At 49.1% G+C, this 19,993-nt stretch overlaps 1 protein-coding gene and 1 long non-coding RNA gene across 5 annotated transcripts in view; both read right to left on the minus strand.

Annotated features, from left to right (window-relative positions):
• Window positions 1-8,199, minus strand: part of SAMD11 (sterile alpha motif domain containing 11) — a 125,180-nt gene extending 116,981 nt beyond the window's left edge. Inside the window, exons 1-2 of one of the 4 annotated variants that reach the window (XM_052792889.1) lie at window positions 7,395-8,199; window positions 5,624-5,715 (exon numbers count right to left, since the gene is read on the minus strand). In XM_052792889.1, the coding sequence (XP_052648849.1) occupies window positions 5,624-5,715; window positions 7,395-8,190 (888 nt within the window). In that variant the 5' untranslated portion in view covers window positions 8,191-8,199. Of the gene's footprint in view, window positions 1-5,623; window positions 5,716-6,197; window positions 6,436-7,394 lie in introns of those variants that run through there. The other 3 variants (XM_052792892.1, XM_052792890.1, XM_052792893.1) reach the window with 3 other exon arrangements.
• A 168-nt stretch (window positions 8,200-8,367) lies between these two features.
• The window catches only part of LOC128144291 (uncharacterized), a 61,053-nt gene continuing 49,427 nt past the window's right edge, over window positions 8,368-19,993 (minus strand). Inside the window, exons 7-8 of the long non-coding RNA XR_008236028.1 lie at window positions 9,441-9,483; window positions 8,368-8,643 (exon numbers count right to left, since the gene is read on the minus strand). This is a non-coding gene — a long non-coding RNA (uncharacterized LOC128144291). The remainder of the gene's footprint in view (window positions 8,644-9,440; window positions 9,484-19,993) is intronic.

The raw sequence follows: 19,993 nt of genomic DNA on the forward strand, positions 1-19,993 counted from the left end.
TGAAGTGCTGTATGATCCAACAGCCATTGATTTTAGGGACCCTTCTGTTGAGAGAAGGAGACAGACATGTTCCCACTGCCCTCAGATTACAAACCCTTGCAAGCTGACGCTGTGGACTCAAACTCTGCACCTCTCCCCAGTACTGGATGGGATGCCCGAGTCTCTTGCCCCATTTAAGAGCACAGCATACCTTATCTTCAGTTTCTCTATAAAGGTGGTGTCTGACAGATTTTGAATAAACTTTTGTTAAGCATTGAACTTTAACTCACAAGTTTGCAGTGCAACACACACACTCTAAAAATCACCTGAGTGAAGTCCACTAAAAAATAAAACCGAGCAAAAAACCCACAAAGAAACAAAAAAACCCAGCCAACTCAGAAAACTCCAACAAATGCTAACCTAAACTAAAATGTGCTGGATTAAAAGCAACAATCCAAATCAGCATGAAACCACAAATAAAAATCAACAGACTGTGCCAAAGACCTTGGGGGGATAAAAAGGTTTATAAGTCTGCTTTACAGAGGGGCTTTTTCCACATTCATAAGGCAGTCCCCAGAGACACGAAGGCAAAGTTATGAAAACAGTCCCCTTCACATAAACCCCAAGATTCTCCAGCTCCAATCCTTAAGTCCACAGCAGCTCAGAAAGGAACCTAAATCTAATCTATTCAGTTAGAAGTAAAATTTCAGACTTAATCCTGCCTCTACAGGCAGCCAACTCAATTTTCCAGCAGGCAAAGTCCTCTTCTCATAGCAAAGTGCTCTTAGAAGACTCATGTCCCATGTGGGAGACTCCCCATTTTGGGCCAGCCTCTGAATTTGGATCCCACAACACAGGGATCTACTCAGTAGCCCAGGGATCTCCCTTTCCCCCACCCCGTGCAGCTCTGATTCCTGGCTTTCCAGGCAAACTTCAGAGCAGCCCGGTGGCCAGGAGGGCATCACTGGGGAAGGGCAATGAATGCAGCTGCAGCCAGAACCCAATAGCGCAAGTCACACAAAGCCACAATTTGGGGGAGATGCAGAGCTGCCTTCCACCCCTGCACCTCTGAAACAGGGAGACAGGAGAATGCTCAGAAAACTGAGGGCTAAATAACAGAGACTCCGCTGATTACTGGCATTCTAAGTAAGCAGATAGTTACTTTTTCTGTCCTTGACAAGGTCTTGGACTAATGCCTTAACCTCAGGGGCATCAAAAGAAAACAACAGCGATAACGATGAAAAGCAAAAAGAAGCAAATAAGAAGAATCACATATAAATCAAATCAGGAGCAAAACACAGCCCCAGTAAGCAAATGAATTACTATTGTCATTGACCAAGTTATGCACAATTACCACGTGTCTTGACGTGTGACGAAGGAGATGGGGTAAAAACCAAAAAATTCTAACACGCTTTTTTTTTTTTTTTTGAATACGGCCATATCATGATAGCTTTTTGAAAGCTCGCCTTTCCTTCTTTACCTGTTACCCAAACGTCATACTCCAACATGGGCTACCTTTCAAACAGACACCTGGTCCAAGAAAAGACGGGAAAAGAGGATGAGGAGCAGCCAACGTCCAGTCCTAACACACTTTCAGAGGCAGTATGACTAGTATGAAAAACACAGTACGGGTCACGCTCTGTCTGATAAGGCAAACAATCAAAGCATATCTATCGTAAGAAATGCCTTTCCTCCGTTATACTGGATATGTGATGCTGGACTTTGCAAATCAAAGATACTTTGGTTTAGCAATAAAGATTTTAGTGCTGTTCTCAAGACCATTAGGTTTCCCCCTCCCGCTGGCTAAAAAGACCACTGCCGGTGAGCACACTTTCAAGACCAGCCCCGGCTGTGGGTTTGAAAGTGGAGATGGAGAGAGTGCGTGAGTGGCATTTGGAGCACAGAGGGAAGTTTGACAGGGACAGAGGGAACCCTGTAGTGAATGGGTTTCACCAGAATAGACCGGAATCCATCCGGGGCTCCAAACGAGATGAACTGTGTCTGCCCAGAATTGCCAAGTACGAACATGGGGGAAGACCCCTGTTCACATCTGACAACTTACTTGGTGACCGCTTGGCATCCTGTGCCTCCAAAAAATGGAAGGGACTGAGACCTGTGGCATTTCTCCCCTCCAGCTGTGAAAAACTTCGGGTGCAAAGGCTAGCGCACAAAGACAATGGGACAGGAAAATCGGCGGCAGTGTCACTCTCCAGAAAGGCATGGGGTGGGGTGAGCACCCAGTGCCCCATTCCCCAGCTCCGCAGAGCCGGGGAGACCAGCAGCCAGCACCCCACCATGCAGGCACCCCTTCCCCGCCAAAGCCTGTCCTATACTGACTGCGCCCCCGCCCTGGGAAGGACGACTCTGCCCTTCCACCCCCCCAAAGCGGCACAGAGGATGCCCTCCCCAGCCCCGGAGGGAGCCTCCTGCACCCCCCCCCCCCGCCATTCCCGGGGGTCCTCCCTGCATCCCCCCGCCCCCCAAGCTCGGCGCGACCCTGCGGCCCAGAGAGGGCCCTCCCGCATCCCCCCTGCCTTCCCCCCGGCCGGCAGCGGCTCCCCGCTCCGCTCCCCGGCGGCCCCGCCGCTGATTGATGGATGCCGGCGCGGGGGCGGCCGCGGCCGCTGCCCGGGGGAGGAGGCGCCAGGGCGGCCGGCGCGACGCGGCTGCTCCCCCCCCCCCTCCTCCGCCTCGCAGGAAACCGGCGGTCGGTTGGCGGAGCTGGCCCCGGCGCCGGCCGCTGTCTGCAGCTGCAGCAAACGAGCTGCGACGGGGCGGCGGGGGGCGGCGGAGCCGGGCTCGGCGGGAGCCGGGCGCCGCTTTCCCCGGCCGCCGCGGGGGCGCCCCCGGCACCGCCGGCACCGCGGCCGGGGCGGGGGAGGCGCGGCGCCAGCCCCGGGGTGGAGGGGGCCCGGGGGCCGCTGCCCGGCTGTTTCGGTGCTCGCCGAGGTGGGACGGGGGGGGGGGGGGCGCTGGGAATTGGGGGCGTCCCGGCGGCCGGGTTCGGTTTTATTGCGGGGACCCGGAGCAGCTGGTAACGAGTCAGGCACGGGGAGGGGGTTGGGGGGGGGGGGCGGTTCGTGCGAGGCTCCGCTCTGGTTCCTCAGACGTGTTTTCCAACCCGGCTCTGTGGCACGATGCAATTTCCTTTCCAGATCAACCCCTCCTCTCCCCAGCCCCCGAAGAGACCCAGACTGGGCCTCAGAACAGTCGCTGCTGTTGATTAAAGCCCCTGACATTACCAGGCTGACTGGACGAGGCTGGCAGGGCTCGATAAATTGGATGTAACCTTTCGCGAAGGAAGAGCCGGGCCGGGTCCTTGGAGCGCTTCCTTCTCCGCCTGCAGTTAGCAGATGGGGGGAGATGCAGATAGCCTGCAAGCAGCTGGTTTGCCCCGTTACAAAGGCAATGCTTGAGTTTTTCTGGCCTGTGCCCGCTGTCCAAGGACTGATTTCGGATCAGCAGAACCAGCTGCTGACAGGATCAGCTCCCCATCTCCATACCCCCCCATGTGATAACGCAGTAGCACAAGGACCCAGGCATTGCAAGTCTCTGCTTACCTACACTATAAAATATAAAGCGGTCTACATTGGAGGAGAAACAGCCCTCTGATCTCAGTGGTGCTTAAACCGGTGACCACTAAATGGGGAAAGACAAACTGTGCCCGATTTTTAATCCTCCTTCTTGTGTAGCTATTTTTTCAATGTGTAGTGCATGTAGCTATGACAAGGCACTACTGAAAGAGTTCAGGTTCAAGATGTGGAGTTGTCGTTTGGTCAGGTCTATGTTGTAATTACAGCACAGAAAATGCAGCACGCACCGAGAAACAGAGTTCTGATAAAAGCTCTCATTGGGGTTTGTCCTCGCTGTGCAAATTCTGACATCAAAACCCCCGCTAACGAATTTATACAGCTGGGGAAGCGGTAGGAGGCAAGTCCAGATGGATTTATTTCTCCTTTCCCAAAACTATATCGACCTCTCTTTTCCTCTGTCTGAACTTCTCAAGTTCAGTCCTATTTTAAAAGACACTTGTTTCATGCAAAGCTGCCTTCCCATCTGTAAATGCATAGTATCCCCGTGCAAGTATTAAAAACGTTGCTGCTAGGAAAGCGCAATGTGTCATTTTGGCTACCACCTAATGCAACTTGGTACCTAGAAAGTGACCAGTAGACAGCGTCATCTGGCCAAATGCTTCTCAACACCACCAGCGACCGTGGCATATCCCTTTGGTCTGCAGATCACTGCTTGTTGGCCTCTGATCCACACAATTGGTAGCTAAAGCATGTGCAAAAATCAAAACTGGAGAAAGCTTATTACACTGCGTTGCACTTTGCCCCGTAAACTCAGAGGAACTACAAGAGTCCGTCAGAAAAGCCAGGTTTCAGTCTATCTGGTTTGCTGGGTTTAAAATACCACAGCAATGCTGCAATATAACTATTAACTTGTAAGCTCGATGGACAGTTATTGCTTTGCTATGGACCGCTGCTACACAAAACAGACGCAAGAGACTCGCATCACAGAGATGGTATCTTCACATTCATTTATGTAACTGTTGATTATTGCTCTAAGCCCCTTCCCGTGTGAATGTGTATATTTGTATACATAAGCACGCATGCACATACATACTAAGCAGAAATAATTTAAATTCACCATTCTGCCTGTCATGCAGAATCATAAAGATACTGCACGTGAAAAGAGATTGTCCATTTGATCTCAAAGAAACAATAAAAGAAAAAATGGTTGATTTCAGTGGATTAAAGTACATAAATTTCCAGCTGCATCTGTTTCCGCAGTGCTACTGACAATGTTTTAAGTCATGGTGTTTTTCTGAGACCAAGACCTGCTTTAGTTCCACAAACCAACAGCTTTGCCGTCCCGTTTAGATGTTATTGTATTTTATGGTTCTTTTTACACATGATGAACTGTTTTTCGTGCCTTAGTTTACTATGATTTCAGTATTTATTTCAGATTCAGATTTATTTATAGCACCAACATCTTTTTCATGAAAATGTTGATGTTGTATAGAGATCTTGAAAGTCTCGGGATAAAGGCAGACAGCAGAAAACACAAGGAACTTCAAAGTTGGGAAGAGAAGACCTATAAAAGCCGTAACTGTGACCTATGATGTGAATGTTGTAGAAGTTGTAAGCATTTAAGATGAGCTTGTTCCTCCTTCAGTTTATCTAACAAAAATTCACTAATGGTTTGTAAACTGTGGCCGTTCTGACTCTAACACGTGGGCGCGATTATAATTCCCCTTTGCTTTATTTAGCCCTTTTACACCTCTGCACAATACACAAAAATGAAGGGATGAGAATAGGGAAGAGGCTGCCGAATGGTTTGCGTATAGACAGCTCCCCCTGAAAACCATACAATCACGCTGGGTGTTGCATCCTTTCGGTTAAACACTGCTCTTCCCATCTGCTCTGTTTGCAAACTCCTCTTCTGCTAGCCTTTAACTAGACTGCCAGGTACACTCGCAGTGCAAGCAGTGCTCTGGCAAAGACTCAATGACTGACAGCTCCTAGCCCTCAGAGATCACGGTTTCATGATCACGGAAGCAAAGGGATTTTTTTTTAAGGGAAGGAGGCGGAGGAGAGGGGAGATGTCTTAACTAAAGCACATAGTTTAACAATAATCTTACCACTGGAGACGAAATTCGACACCCAGGGCAATCACAGATTGGAGGATGTACCTGTAAGATTCCTTTGGACATAAGAGTCTTCAAACTTTTCCCTGGATGCAGAGGAAAAGAAAAAGAAGAAGAAGGATCAGCACCTTTATAAAAGGAAAGTATTGGGGGGGGGGGGGGGGAGAGAAGCACGCGTCTCCTTCCATACAAACACCCCTCCCCTTGCCTGCCTGCCTGCCTGCCTACCAGCACCCCCCGCCCTCACCCCCGCCTGCCCCTTCATCGAACTTTCTCCCCTGCAGACAACCGTGGAAAGGAGCGCCGGCGCAACCCTCCTTAGCCCCTGCCTAACCTCGGTACCGCACGCTCCCGCAGCCTGGAGAGAGCCGAGGCAGGAGGCGCACCCGGAGCCCGGGCGCAGCGGCCAGCCCGCGCAACCTGCGCGTACCCGCGCGGGGCTCCGCGCTGCCCACGCCACCCGGCGCCGCCAGCCCCACGCCGGGGGACGGCCGTGCGAGCGGGGCAGCCCACTCGGCGCCTCCCCCCCTGCTCCTCCGTCCGTTTCACCTCGGTCCTCCTGACTCACCCCAGAGGAACCGAGATTTCCCGAAGGCAGCCGGGAGCCCAATAATAAAAGAAACAGAAGAGATGAGTGGAGTAACGACAATTAGCGCGGCCCCCGAAGTTAGTCCCCTTTTCTCTGGCGATCAATAAACAAGGCGAGGTGTCAGTCACCTCCTAATAGCTCCTCAGACCCCCTGGGCTGACACCTCCAGCTCTCGGCTAATTACGTGTCGCATCGGCTCTCCTCTCCCGCGGGAACCCCCCCCGCCTCCCCTCCCCGCTCTCCACCCCCCGGCCCCCGCTCCAGGGCCAAGCCGGGGCCCCGCTCTCCACCTGCCGCCTGCACCAGCAGCTCCGCCGCGCCAGCCCCGGTGCCGGGACTGCGGCGCTGGCTCGGGCTGCACCGCAGGCGGGAGGGGAGGGGAGGGAGGCAGGGCAGGCTCCCGTCAGCAGCCGCCAGCGCCGCGGAGGTCCCGCGCCACCCAGCTGCGAGGGGAACACCCCCCCCCCTTCCTCCTCCTCCTCCTCCTCCTCCTCCCCGTCCGCCCCGCCCGCCACCCCGCCGGTGCCTGTCCTCACCCGGCGCGACGGGGCTGCGCACTGCCGCTCCCCGCGGCGCCGAGGCTCTGCCCGCCGCCGTCGCCGCCGCCGCCGGCAGGCACGGGCGGCTCCGCGCCCCGCCGCCACCGCGGCCGGCCGCGCCGCGCCGCCCCCCCCCCCCCCGCGGAGAAAGAAGAGCCGCTGGGCGCGGAGTGGCGCCGGCCCCCACGCGCGGGCGCTAAGCCCGCACCCCGCAATTTGCCCGCTGTTCAAAGCTCTGCCCGCGCGAAATGAAACTTCTCTCCAGAAGAGAGGAGCCCCCCCCCCGCCGCCGGCTCACCTCCCACCCCTTATTCCCTTCCCTTCCCCCCCCTCCCCAAGCAACTGTTCCCAAATCGCTCGGAAAACTTCGCCGCTCTCCGGAAAGCCCGGTACCGGGGCGCTTGGCGAGGGGAGCCGGTAGAGAGGGACCGGGGGTGCGCGGGGGGGGGGGGGGGGCACGGCCACAGGAGATCAGGTCCTGAGCTCTCCCCCTTGCGAACGCTAATAGGCGGTAAGCCTCCCCCCCCCGCCCCGGGATCCTGCTCCCAAAGCATGGGGGGCGAGAGGGAGGATGCTAAGGCAGAGCAGAGCAGCGTGGGGACCCCGGCACAAGCCGAGTGGCGAGCAGCGCCTTTACCTTTGTGCCTGATGCTGCGCTTCCAGTCCTTGGCCGTCTCCCTGCCGCTGACAAACTGGAACTCGTTGGGGGTGAGCCACTCTCCCCGGTACCGGATAGAGGGTCCTTTGCTCCCCTGGCACAACTTATTGATGTAGAGCAGCGCCTTGTTCTCCCCGCACTCCACCTCGATGCAAGGCTCTCCGTTGTCAAAGAAGGGCTGGAAATCCGGGATGGAGGAAAACCTCTCCAGCATCAGGTCCTCGGGGAGGTGGTGGGGGTGGTGGGGGTGGTGGGGGTGGGGGTGGTGGGTCTCGTGGAAGCCCAGGTACGCGCGGTGGGCAAAGATCTGGTCGTAAGCCGGCGGGTGCGGGGTTACCACCGGAATGGCAGCGGCGGCCAGAGGGGCGAGATAGTCAGGTAAGGTTTCCATGGGCTGGTTAAAAGCTGCCAGGGCCATCTCTTCCCTGTCAAGTCGCTCCTTCTTGATAGCAGGCATGGTGCTGCTGCGCTCCCCGTGCGCCCTCGTCTCTCCAAAGCACAGTGGCTCTAACGTCTCCGGTTCAACTTGCCCCCGCTCTGGCTGGAGTTTGGATGAAATGCGCCAGCAGCAGCAGCAGCAGCAACACAAGCACCTTTGGCGCTCGGGTGCCGGAGGTGGCTGGTATCCCCCGGAGCAGCCCGCTAACAAATCTCCTGGGCTGGCTCCCCAGCAGAGCTGTCTGGGATCCCTCTCCCACGGAGAGGCTAATGTACCGTAGACCCGGGAGCTGCTGTGTGGCTCGCAGATCTGCCCCTCCGGACTAATACCTGACATCTCGGAGAGGTCTCTGCTGCCGTAGACATTATTTTGGTTTTAAAAAAAAAAAAAAAAAAAAAAGCAAAGCTTATTGATTCCCCTAGATCGACCCACCTTCTCACCAGGCTGGAGGGTTCCCCGCCGCCCACCCAGCCCCCTTTCACCCTCCCCCCCCTTCCTTCCTTTAACCTGACACCTGGTTTATTTATTTATATGCAATAATTAAAATTAAACGCTGCGCCCCCGCCGCCACTCCGCGATCCCCTCCCCTCCGCCGCCGGCGCCCGCCGGGCGCAGGGAGGACGAAGCCCCCGGCCGGTGCCGGCTCTGCCTGCTCTGCCCGGGGGGCTCCCAGACACCCGGGCGGAGAAGTTTCCCCGGGGCCGCCCACCTTCACCTGCAAAGTGCAGACTCGCCCCGCTCCCACCGGAGGCTTTATGATCACTGCCAGTTGGTATTTAATTTCCACTCCTGCACAAAATTTTAAAAAACAGGGTATTACATTACATATAGCTATGTGTGTGTATATATATATACACACACACGCACGCACAGAGACACACAGACATACACAGTTATATCCCCGCGAGCTCCTGCCACCGCAGGGCTTGCGCTCCCTACGCCACTGCCCCCAGACCCTAAATGCCTCGCTGTGTTGGGCTACTGGGCCGGGCTCCCCCCCCCCCCCGAGCCGGGCCAGACATATATTGATCTGTGCTCACAAGTCACAGTATAGTTCAGAGACTCTGACCAAACAAGATTTCCCTCCGCCGCCGCCGCTTCTCCAACTTGGCCCATTTAAACGGCAGCAGAGCCGCTTGCAAGCGCCGCGCCGGCGGCGGCGGGCAGAGGGGGTGAGCGACGGACGGCGGGGCCAGCGCCGCGGCCGCGCCAGGAGCCGCCAGCCCGGCGGGGCGGCCCGGGGGCTCCCCGCCAGCCCCGGGGGCACGGGCACCCTGCCGGGTGGGTGCAGGTCCCTCTGGATTCCCGTGGGCACTGCCATGCGGGAATAGCCGCCGCTTGCTGTCCTTGGCAGACTCCTGTTGTGACCAGCTACACCTTGAGAAGGGAGGCTAGAGCCTTCTCTTTTCCCGTGTAGTGATGTAGAGAGACTTGAGAGACACGGTATAAATTTGTTTTCCATTACGAGCTGTGGCAGGCATGGCACGAGGTCCACGTGAAACCGCCCCGAGAGGACAACACGGCCCAAAATTAAGTTGCGGGGTGGTTACAGAGATTTGTCACATCAACAAGATGGAGTTCCCCACCTTTGGGTGCTAAGTAGGATCGACTGTGCAGGAAGAATCCTACCTAGAAGGGAAATAAAAATTAATTATCCCCTTAAACACAGTACAAGAAATATGCCCCACAAGTCTTACAAGGCGGCAGGACAGCAAGAGATCTGTATGAATTCTGTCTTAGAATTCCCAGAACAACAACGAAAAGTTCTTAGCTTTGTGCCAAGGTGTGCCTCTGATTACTTGCTTTCTTAGAGGGGGAGGTGGCAGCAAGTTGGACTTGCCTTCCAGACAGTGAGAAACGGATTTGCTGTTGTGATAACCAGCCATTGACAGAGTTAGCAGGGTAGTTTCTGAGCAATAATAGCCCCTGCCACTTCAGCACCATCTCTCAGACGATCTCAGACCATTCACAGACAAAGAGAAAGAACACCACCTCCTAGCACCTTCCTGAGGAAGCTTTTAGCTTCATTTTACTGGTGAAGAAACTGAAGTGTAAAGAGGCTGAGATCGAGAACATGAGCGCTGCACTCACGCTGGGGTTATGCAGCTACTCGGTCCCACTAGGAGTGAAGACAGGCTAATAGAGGTGACGAGTTCACCTTTGTGGACCAAGTGATTTGCCTGAGATCTTACAGGTGTTATTTTCTACCTCCCTTCGCTCTCAGCTGGTAGGTACCCCTCTCTACAAAAATTCCGCTAATGGACCACTTGTGCAACAAGCTATTGCTTCATACCAGCAAAGGCAAAGGAAACTGCATCTATGGGGCTCAGCAAATCTGGGAATGGAATCTAAGCCCCAAACCTCAGTTTCCTCTTGACACTACTGGACCGTGATCCTTGTTTCTTGCCTGTTTATTCTCAAGAAATGCAAGCTCTGGGAGCCATCCCTGCTTTTTGCTCTAATGAAGGAGGCAGATATACATACCCATCAAACCCTCTCATTTAGGCTTTCAGGCTCAGGCTCTTATTCTTAATGCTTCTGATTGCTCAAGATGACAGGGGAAAAATCACTTTCTATTATCACCTAATGAACCAAGGAAAATGCTTGGAAGAGGCTCTGGGAGACACAGGCATTCTCTGTGAAAGCATATAAGAGGATTCTGGATGGAGGTCAGGTGAGAAGGCCATACAGTGAGAAGAACTGCTCGCTCTTACGCTCCCAGGAAACCTTCATGCCTGGCATGCCTAGAACTGCACTGAGCTCTCTGCAAAGGCTTGAGGACTACTTCAGACTTCCTTTGACTCCATCTTCTTTGTAACTTGGCTTCATGGGACTGATTGCTTTTCACTTTTTCCAGGGGAGCAGGTATTTTTTTCTCAGAGCCGCCTTTCTTTTTTACAGCCATAAGGATTACTATTCTTCTTCCACCTCTGTTCCTAATGGCAACTTCACCTCCAAGTGTACAGAGAGCTTGGCCACAGCCTTCTCCAAAGCCAAGTCTCCATGCTTCCTCCAGGAGGGGTCACAGGAGAGCAGAACAAGAATGGCTTTCATCCTCCAGGAACAAATCCTGTGGGACTTCATTCTAGACTTCACAGATACCTGGTTTTGATGCACACTCAAATCTCCTAACAGCACCTTGCATTACCATCCAGTCTGCCCCTATTAAACAGCTGTAATGAAACCTTTCCTAACCCAGAGAACTTTCATTTACCTCTTATTTTAAAGGAAAAGGTGACTTGTCACGGGGTTTTCCCCCTGCCCGTCAGCTCAGTTGCTTTTTACCTCTAAAGAAACTGGGCTCAAATCTGGACCTAGTCATAAGTGAAGTGAATATGCTGAGTCTTCATTCTAGAAGGGCAGCATCTACTTGGCTGTGTTTCATTCCTGGAAAAAACAGGCACTCGATGCCAGTCATGACATAGGTGCGCTGGCCAAGCTGGGTAGAGCTCCAGCACTGGAACGAGTAAGGCCGCATGATGGTGGCTCAAATATGAGGTGCGTGGCTTGGACCGGGCAGGGTTTCTCACACACACGTAAGGTGTTCTGGCAGAACTCACTGAAGTTTGGGGGGATTCAAGAGGCACAGATTCAGGCTGATCCTCTCAGTCTCTTACAAGCACTGAAAGTTACTAACAAGTCCTCTCTACCCCTCCCCGCTGTAATAAAGAACAAGAGCTCTGTCTGGATGTCTGAGTGCAACAGCAGGAGTCTGAAGTTGTTCAGATCCAGTCTCTTAACAGTAGAGCTTTCAGGATTAGTGTAAACAGATTCACCACTGGAGAGCAGATCAGAGAGATCTAAGCAAATCCATGCACACGTGGTTAGAGAGAGAAACAGGTACGCTTTGCAAATTCCACACTGAGGAATTGGAAGGTGTTTTCAAGTCTGGGGGCACGAATCACCATGTCTTTTTGTTGTGTGTTTCCACGGCACCTAGCAAAGCAAAAGCATGATTCTCAATTTGCTCGCAGAGGCACTACCACAGTAAACATAGTAAATAGCGATCATTTTCCAACATTTAGTTCTCCACCTCTGGAATACATCATGTTGGATTGAAACAAAACCTGGATCCTTTATTTCTCTCAGGTCAAATGCGTCAACAATTGCAAAGAGCTAGCTGTGCTGAAAAGCATTTTACAAGAAGAGATGGTGCTTCAAGCACAGGTCTGAAAGTTAAGAGAGAAGGATTTGCCTCCTTACTCTATCACCAGTTTCATGGACAAATTACTTATCCTGGCTATGCCTCCATTATTCTACCCATAAAAGGAGGGGAAACTTCCTAAATGTAATTTGTTATTTACATGTGTGACAGTAAACCTCTGAGTTTCTAACTGAGATCAAAGGTCCTTTGTGCTAAGTGTTTTAAAAACTCATTGCAGATGCAGGCCCTGCCCCTTTACAGGAAAGACAGGTTGAGGCTGGGAGGAGAGAGACGCCCAGGTACATGTAAAATGACCAGCCTGAGTTCAGAAACTAATCCAGAGCTTCTGTCTTTGCAGGATTCCAGCACAGACGCCACACATGCCGTCTCTGGCACCTTTATGCCTCTGCCTAAACTAAGCTAAACGAACAGATAGAACGTTCTGTCAGCACAGCTGCATCTACAGCACACGTCTTGCTGACCTTGTCATAGCAGCTCTGTTGGTCACGCTGTTTCCCCCGAAGAAGTTGGGGTGCTTAGCCTTTTAAGACTGCAGTTAACAGCTCCTCTCCCCACTTCCCTATCTTTCCACAGAATTACCCTGACACTACCACACCGGTGACAGAAAGCAACAACTCTGTCCCTGCCAAATCACCAAGCCTACCAAAAGACAGGGAAGAAGACCAAAGAGCTGCAATACCACCTCCCGAGCCCGCCAGATTCATGCCTTCCCCAGTCTCTTTCACAGTCTCAGAGGACATCAAGGCTGTCTAACAGCCAGGATTCACTGCTTTTTGTCTTTTATTCCTTGCCAGGTGTAGCCCAGCTTTATGCTCACTGCATGTAAACAGCCAGCCATGCTGCCAGAGTCATGCTCAGCGGGATCAGTATTGGAGGTAATAGTAGCCTCAGGCCAGACTGCTTCATTATGAGAGATATTTTGACAGCCCAGCAGCAAGAGCAACAGCAGGGAGGGCACAGGTGGGTATTCAGGGGAGGAGGGTTGGGAAGAAGGACACTGGAAAGGGCTTTGCCTCCGAAAAAATGCGCTCTCAGGAACTGCTGAGCTGTACCCTTTTTAATCCCACTGATACAGAACTCTGCCTTTTACACCAATTGATTGGAGTGAAAAAGGAGCACCATGGAACTCATAGTTTTTTCTGTCTTTCTTGAAAGTAGTGTCCTGGTAGTATGAGCTTACACAACAAACCAGAGCCGTAAATTGCACGCATCCCTATCCAATGCAGGCATTTTGTCTGCTTCCAAGAGAACAGCCTGGAACAGTCAATAGTGGTTTTAAGAAACTCTCTTCTCATCAAACTATTTTCACAAATTACCTCTTTCAAATCACCTTCCCTACAAGTGCCCTGTATAGCTATGTGACCAGTCTAAGTAGATCAGTACTCAAAAACTAGAGGAATTAAATGTCTGTTGGGGAGAAGCGAAGGAAGTTTTATCTGGGAGGCAAGGACTCTCATTCTAAACTAGCTGCTCCATTCTTCTAAATAAAGAATAACTTCCCATGCAGGGAACTCATTTTCTGTTCCTTCTCTAACCTGGTATAGTGATTAGGCTATGCTGTAAACAGTCACCTGGCCTATAGTTCAGCAACCTTTGTATGCTGCTACACATACTGCACAGCAAGAATCACCCTGCGACTGCACTGGGAGGCTGCCTGTGCACCAAGTGACCATTTTCCTTTGTGATGTGCTGTCACAGGATATGGCACTGGAAAACCTATCAAATGACAGAAGGACTGATTCATCTCTCTTCCTTACTGGTTGAAGTTCAGGTACGTTGTGGTAACTTAGATCAGAATCAGCCTTGAGATCTCTACAACAAGATGTTTAAATTAAAAGGGCACAATCCTATTTCCATTAAAACCCATGGCAAATTTTTACTGACTTCAGTGTTCTAGTCCCCCATAATATAGCAAGAGATTGCCCTTCTCTGCAAAGGTTTTGGAAAACGAGAAGTTTAGCTACAGTCAAGTGATGCCTCTGTGATGTAAATAAAGCACTTACAGAAATCACCAGTGGAATAAGGCCTTAAGTATCAAAGCTGCTGTTACGGTAACCATTCTCTCTGACCCCTTTCCTTCCAAGGCAAGAGCTGCCGCCTTCGCAGTTCCAGTCATTGGACAGCTTCCCTGTGCTTCTCTCTGCATAAACTATACTTCTTTGTGCATACTGCAATTAAAAATGCATCTTTCTCCCTTGTCTAGTCCTCTCTCCTCAGAGGTTATTTATTGCTAATTCCTAAAGGTTGTGAAAGACTTGAGATACCAGAGTTGTAATGCAGAAGAATGCCTCCACCAGATTCTCTCTTTTTCCTAAAGCCTTTGTTTGTGCTACTCTGCCTTGCTCCACTGCTAAGAAAAACTCACTGTATCAAAAGATGGTGAAGTGATGGTCACGTCGTATTAACCTAAAGCTTGGCTGTGTCCCAACACTTGTATATCACACTTTGCTACTCTACTTCCCTAACTTCCTAACAAAGATACACTGAAAAACTGACTACCCAAGAATCTGGGTATGGCTGGAATCTATTGCTGGGTTAAAGCAATAAAAAAGTGGTGACCATTGAAAAGAAGATAACATTAGGTGTGCCATCCCAACATCAAACAGTGCCATAAACAAATAAGCCATGGGTCTCTCCCTTAATTCACAAGTGTATACAAACAGGTGTGTACAAACAGAACACTTCTTTTAGGTTAGGCAGATGAACCTTGTTAGCTAATCCTTTGGAAGTAACGTGTCCAAAGAGTCTAGTGTAATCAAGGTGTGACTGCTTTTAATTCATGCTAGAAAGATCAAATTAAAGACTACGTAGAACCTGCCTTGACCAATTTAGGAGGTGCTGAAGTACACACTACCTGAGCTGGCTTACAGTTTTCAAACACATTAATTAGAGCTAACATGTTCTAAAGTCTTTAAATCATTGGGCATCTCTGCAGACAGGTTTTGTATTCTTCTAATTCTCCTCCTTTCTAGAAATTGATGTAGTGTAGTCAATGCCCTAGTAATGATGGGATTAGTATACATCACCTCTCCACTAATATAACCGCACCCCACTAGACAGCTGTGCAAATTCCACTAGGAATGTTTCTGAACAATTATTGTTACAGCAATGTGAAACTTGATGTATAGGTAGGCCCTAGTCAGGGCTATGTCTATACTGCAGTTTCAGATATGACTGCAGCAAGTGTCCATCTGCCATAGCTAAATGTTACTAAATTAAGACTGATACTCTGAGAAGACATCACATAGGAGCTCCATCAACATGGACCTATGTTTCTGTAGGGAATTCTCACTGAAGTTTGTGCTGCTGTGCTTTCTCTGCAATTGTTTCATGGACTATCTAGGTCAATGCCAGTACAGGTCGGCAGTCATAACTTCAGTGTCACTGTGACCACAACTCTTACATGGTCTCTTCTACATGTACATTGTATTTGAAGAAAACATATCCAAAGACATACCTACAAACAGTCACAGGCGTAACCAGAGTCTCCAGTGAGCTCATGGAGACAAGTGCAACAGAAACAACTTTGTACTCACTCCTCACTCACTACTCACTTGCGCCTCCATCATTATGAATAAATGCTGGGTCAGGACCACATGAAGGCTTGTCTTGTTTGGGTTTGTTTTTCTTTTCTTTTAAACCTTACATTCCTAGAAAAAGAGACTCATTCAAGTAAACTTGTTGCCATGACTACGCTGCAACAGAATGCTTTAATCAAACAAAAAATTAGATAAGACACAAGAATAACAAAAACAAAACAAAGGGAATTTCAAAAAATATGTAAACAAGCATTTACACATTTTAATCATCTCATGGTAATTTGAGTTCCTTGGAAGAAGAGCAGCTTTCCTGCTCCTTCCCTTACATTGCTTCATAGCAAATGCAGCGTGCTTGTGGACAAGAGAAGCTGCCTGCTGCAACTAGTTAGCACCGAGTTTTATTTGTTTGTCAGACTTCCAAACTTGAACTTTTCTACATGTGGAGTCAGGCATTCCAACTTCTATTTCTGCCTATTTTGCTTCACTATGTGACTGCAGCAACTCACCTAGTGACTCTCAACTTAGGTTCTTCACTCATAAAACAGAGAGAAAACATCTCTGTAAAGCACGGTTGGGAAGCACAACTCTTCAGCTGTTCACACTCCCCATTCATTTCTATCTCATACTATAGATTTCTATAGCTCTGTTTTTCTGAAGTTCAATAACTCAATCACTGAGCAAAACCAAGTAATTGTGAGCCATAACACACCACAAGCGGCAAATATCAGAGCAAGCAGTTGACACGTAATTTTGATGCCTGATGCCTAAAATTGTTCATCTAAACTCTTTGGCAAATACTTACAAATAACTGTTTTGTTCCCAGCAGGAGAAAAGGATTTTGTTTGTCATACATCTTCCTTGCCTTAGCCAAAACTGATCTGCATCTGGACGTGGCACAAACAATTTTCACTCACTCTTCACACTCAAAAGGCAGGCATGCAAATAGATACATTGTCAGTACACACTTGAAAAACTCCTCTGTACACTGTCACAAAGTTTAAAGTTTTGCACCAAAAGGAAAGGATAAAAAGGCATTTTCAACATTGTACTGTTCGCAAAAGCTATTCCTTTGATCTGTTGTCTGTAGCACAGAGTTAGCCATAGCTGCAGATAAAATGATGGGAAGAGCTACAGTCCTGTAGCAATTGACACACACAGCAGTAGTGACAGCCTGGCACCAAGGGTCATCCGTTGTTAGACACAGACACACAGAGATGCACGGGCATGTGCGCTCAGAAAATAGATTCTGGGTAAACAAGAGAGCTAATTTTTCTTTGTTTTGTGCCCTGAGAAAGACAGGAAGAGCTAAAATATCAAACCTGAGGTTCTGTGCGTATCAACTGGTAAGAGACATGCTGCTGAAATATTAGTTTGGCTTTATGGGAGCAGTCATCAGAATTTCAGTCGCTAACATTTCAGCCATATGGTAACTTGCATCTCATCCTCAGCAGACTAACAGATGTGCCAACAGCTGAAGGGGCAAAAAGCTGGGTTCCAACACACATTTCATTTTTCACTACCCGGGAAAGACTTAGGAGGAAGTTGGGGCCAATTACTGACGATGAGTAGTGGAGGAAAGAGATCTTTTTAAGTTCCTGTACTCCCTTTTAAGTACATCAAGCGTGCAGACATTTCTTACATGTGCTTTGCACCCAGAAGCAATGCTGGCATTAGCCATAAACTACTGCATATAGGTTAAGGCTGCACTGACCCTAAAATAAAAAAGCCTAATCCATTGTAAATATCCAGAAGACACTCAAGTCTATTACCGCCCAACTGCTTGTTACTTTCCTTCAGTTTTTAAGGAGTCTGTCTCTGTGGTATGGTCTCTAATCACAATTACAGCAAAACACTGATTAGCATGCACATGGGAAGATCATAGGAAACAAATATAAAATTGTCTTGACAAAGTAACTGAATGCATTTATAGGGATGGTATTGCTTCTAATTAGCCTTAATTTCCAAAGAATTATTACTTGCTCAAAAAAAATCTTTATGGATCCATAAATTATTGAGTGCAAGATTCTCCCCCTCTCTCCTACTAATACCTGAGAGAGTAGACCTAGCATAACTCAGCAGGGAATTTGCTGTATTTGACTGCAAGAATGGTCATTGTTCCAATATATTTGGTATTTTTGTTGTAACTACAAAGATTGTATCAGTTCTCATTGAGTGAACATGGAAATGAAGTCCCAGTTGGGATTAACCTTCAGACTACCACAAACACGTTGTGCTTCTTAGAAGTAATCTGTGTGTTTGTACACATGTACACATAAACACACACATTGGCCATATGCACCTATGCAATTTTATACCTCATTCTAATTAGATTTGTAGTTTGCTTCTTGAAATACGGTAATGCGAACTAAGCCATTCATTTTTCTCTTTATAAAACGAATGTGACCCTATTATCATCAACCTTGAGAAGTCCAGGACACGGTGCAAACCCAGGTAAATGGACTTGCTTAGGGATGTTACATCCACATTATTCTGGGCTGAGCCTCCCATTCTTTCTCCTCCCTTCCTCTCTCCCTTCCTTCCTTGGTTTCCTGGTCCCCATAGCTACTGCTCATAGTTTGCATATGCCCCTACCGTTTGCTTCCATCCTCACAGAAGAAATACCCCATGTTGTTGCTCTCCAAACATGTGGTGTGGTACAACAGGAGGAAGCTCTAGATACCAGAAGTCATCAGGCCAACTCCGGAACAGCAACTTGGAGTCCTTTCTGAGACAGTTGACATCTGTCCAGATCCTTAATTCTACTGAGAGAAAAAGGGTTTTAAACTATTCCTTCATCACGACCAATACTGTATAGTATAAATGTGACTCTCTGAGAAATTTCAAATCCCACGGCATCTCATTCTTCACCTTTTTTTTTTTTTTAAAAGAGAAGGATGAAATGCCACCAGGCCCAACATCCTCTGAGAACAGACTGAAACCTACTGAATCATCAACACCAAGGGGGTTTCTTTGGAGGAGGTCTCACCAAGTACAGGCCCAGGCCCAGTCCTGCTTATCGTGGTGGCAGGAAAACAAGCAAGCAAGCACACAGCTCAAACTAAGATACAGTTTGGTGCATGCCCCACACCTTTTGCAAATATTTTAGACCTTTTCAGCAGTGTGGTTTTATCTTCACTGTGAGTTGATGGTAGCCACTGCTGCATGAAAGCTCCAAAATGGCTTCAGCAGCCAGAACGCCTGTATCAAGGCAAAGCAGGGAGAGAGATCTGAATGTCCTACTTGAAACAGCTTGTGCTCCAGTGCCCAGGCATGAAGATTCCCATCATCTAAGAAAACAAGAGGTTCCCCAAAAAACCCATAAAACCAGCCCTGAATCTCAGCTCCAAAAGCAACAGACAACCTGCCCTTCTTTATGGAGATTAGCACAGTAATGTGTCTGCCTAACTTTCAGCCATCCGTATTTGAAATTCCTCAATATTTGCTTTCTGTCATATTCTTTGCGGAGCAGAGCTTATGCCCAAGAAGTCAAAGAGTATGGTACACATAGCGCATTCACAGACTCTGCAGTGTAAACCAGTTTTAGATTCCACCACTTGCCTCCTGAGCCATAATTCATGAGTGTTTGGCTCAGGGTTGAGGGTTGCCCATCTCCGTTCCCTGGGGATATCAGCACTACCAGAGACGTCAGCTTTGGTACCCCTTGCTGAGGATTCTCCTGTGCATTTTAACCTTTATCTCAGGAGGGAAACACAACATTCTACAGAGGACAAAGACACTCTCTCTCCCCTCTGTGCTCTTGTTCTACCTCATGAGTACGTAGGGATGATGGGTCCCGGCCTCCTCCCTATCAGCAGTCCTGGAGGGGGACACAGCTCCACGCAGTGCTCATGATCAACAGCCAAGTAAGATCGACAAGAGCATGCATGCCTGGGTGAATGCAGCTTTTTCTTCCATCTGGTGCTATAAGCCTTCACAGTAAGTGTGTGACTGGGTGTTTTAATTCATAAGGAGATCCTCAAGAGGTTGTTACAGGGAGTAGCTGGCACAGCCCATCTATCTATGTCACTATGGTATCTAGGCACTGTTTCAGATTATTATATATATATATATACATAATCTCATTTCAGATTATAGCTGATTATGGAAAACATTTCCTTAGAAAACTGCTGGCCCTTTAGTAACAGTAATGCCCTCTTTTGTGACATTCCCCAGGACTGTTACGAGAGCAGGGTTTGTCTGCAGTAAGAAATTTACCATTAAAATTATAGAGCCATTTCATACGGCATAACTCCCACTTGGGAAGTTTTCTGGGAGAGGTACTTTTCTGATCTTATTTGTATTACCCAACTGGGGAAAGGCATTATTATTTGCAATAATAATAGAGATCATACTGTTATACCTACAGTACTTTAACTACACTGATACTTTTGTAACTTTTTCCCAAGCAAACAGACCTTCTTTCTCAGTCCCTATC

The sequence above is a fragment of the Harpia harpyja genome, chromosome 7 (genome assembly GCF_026419915.1).
Source record: "Harpia harpyja isolate bHarHar1 chromosome 7, bHarHar1 primary haplotype, whole genome shotgun sequence".
NCBI classification, from domain to species: Eukaryota; Metazoa; Chordata; class Aves; order Accipitriformes; family Accipitridae; genus Harpia; species Harpia harpyja.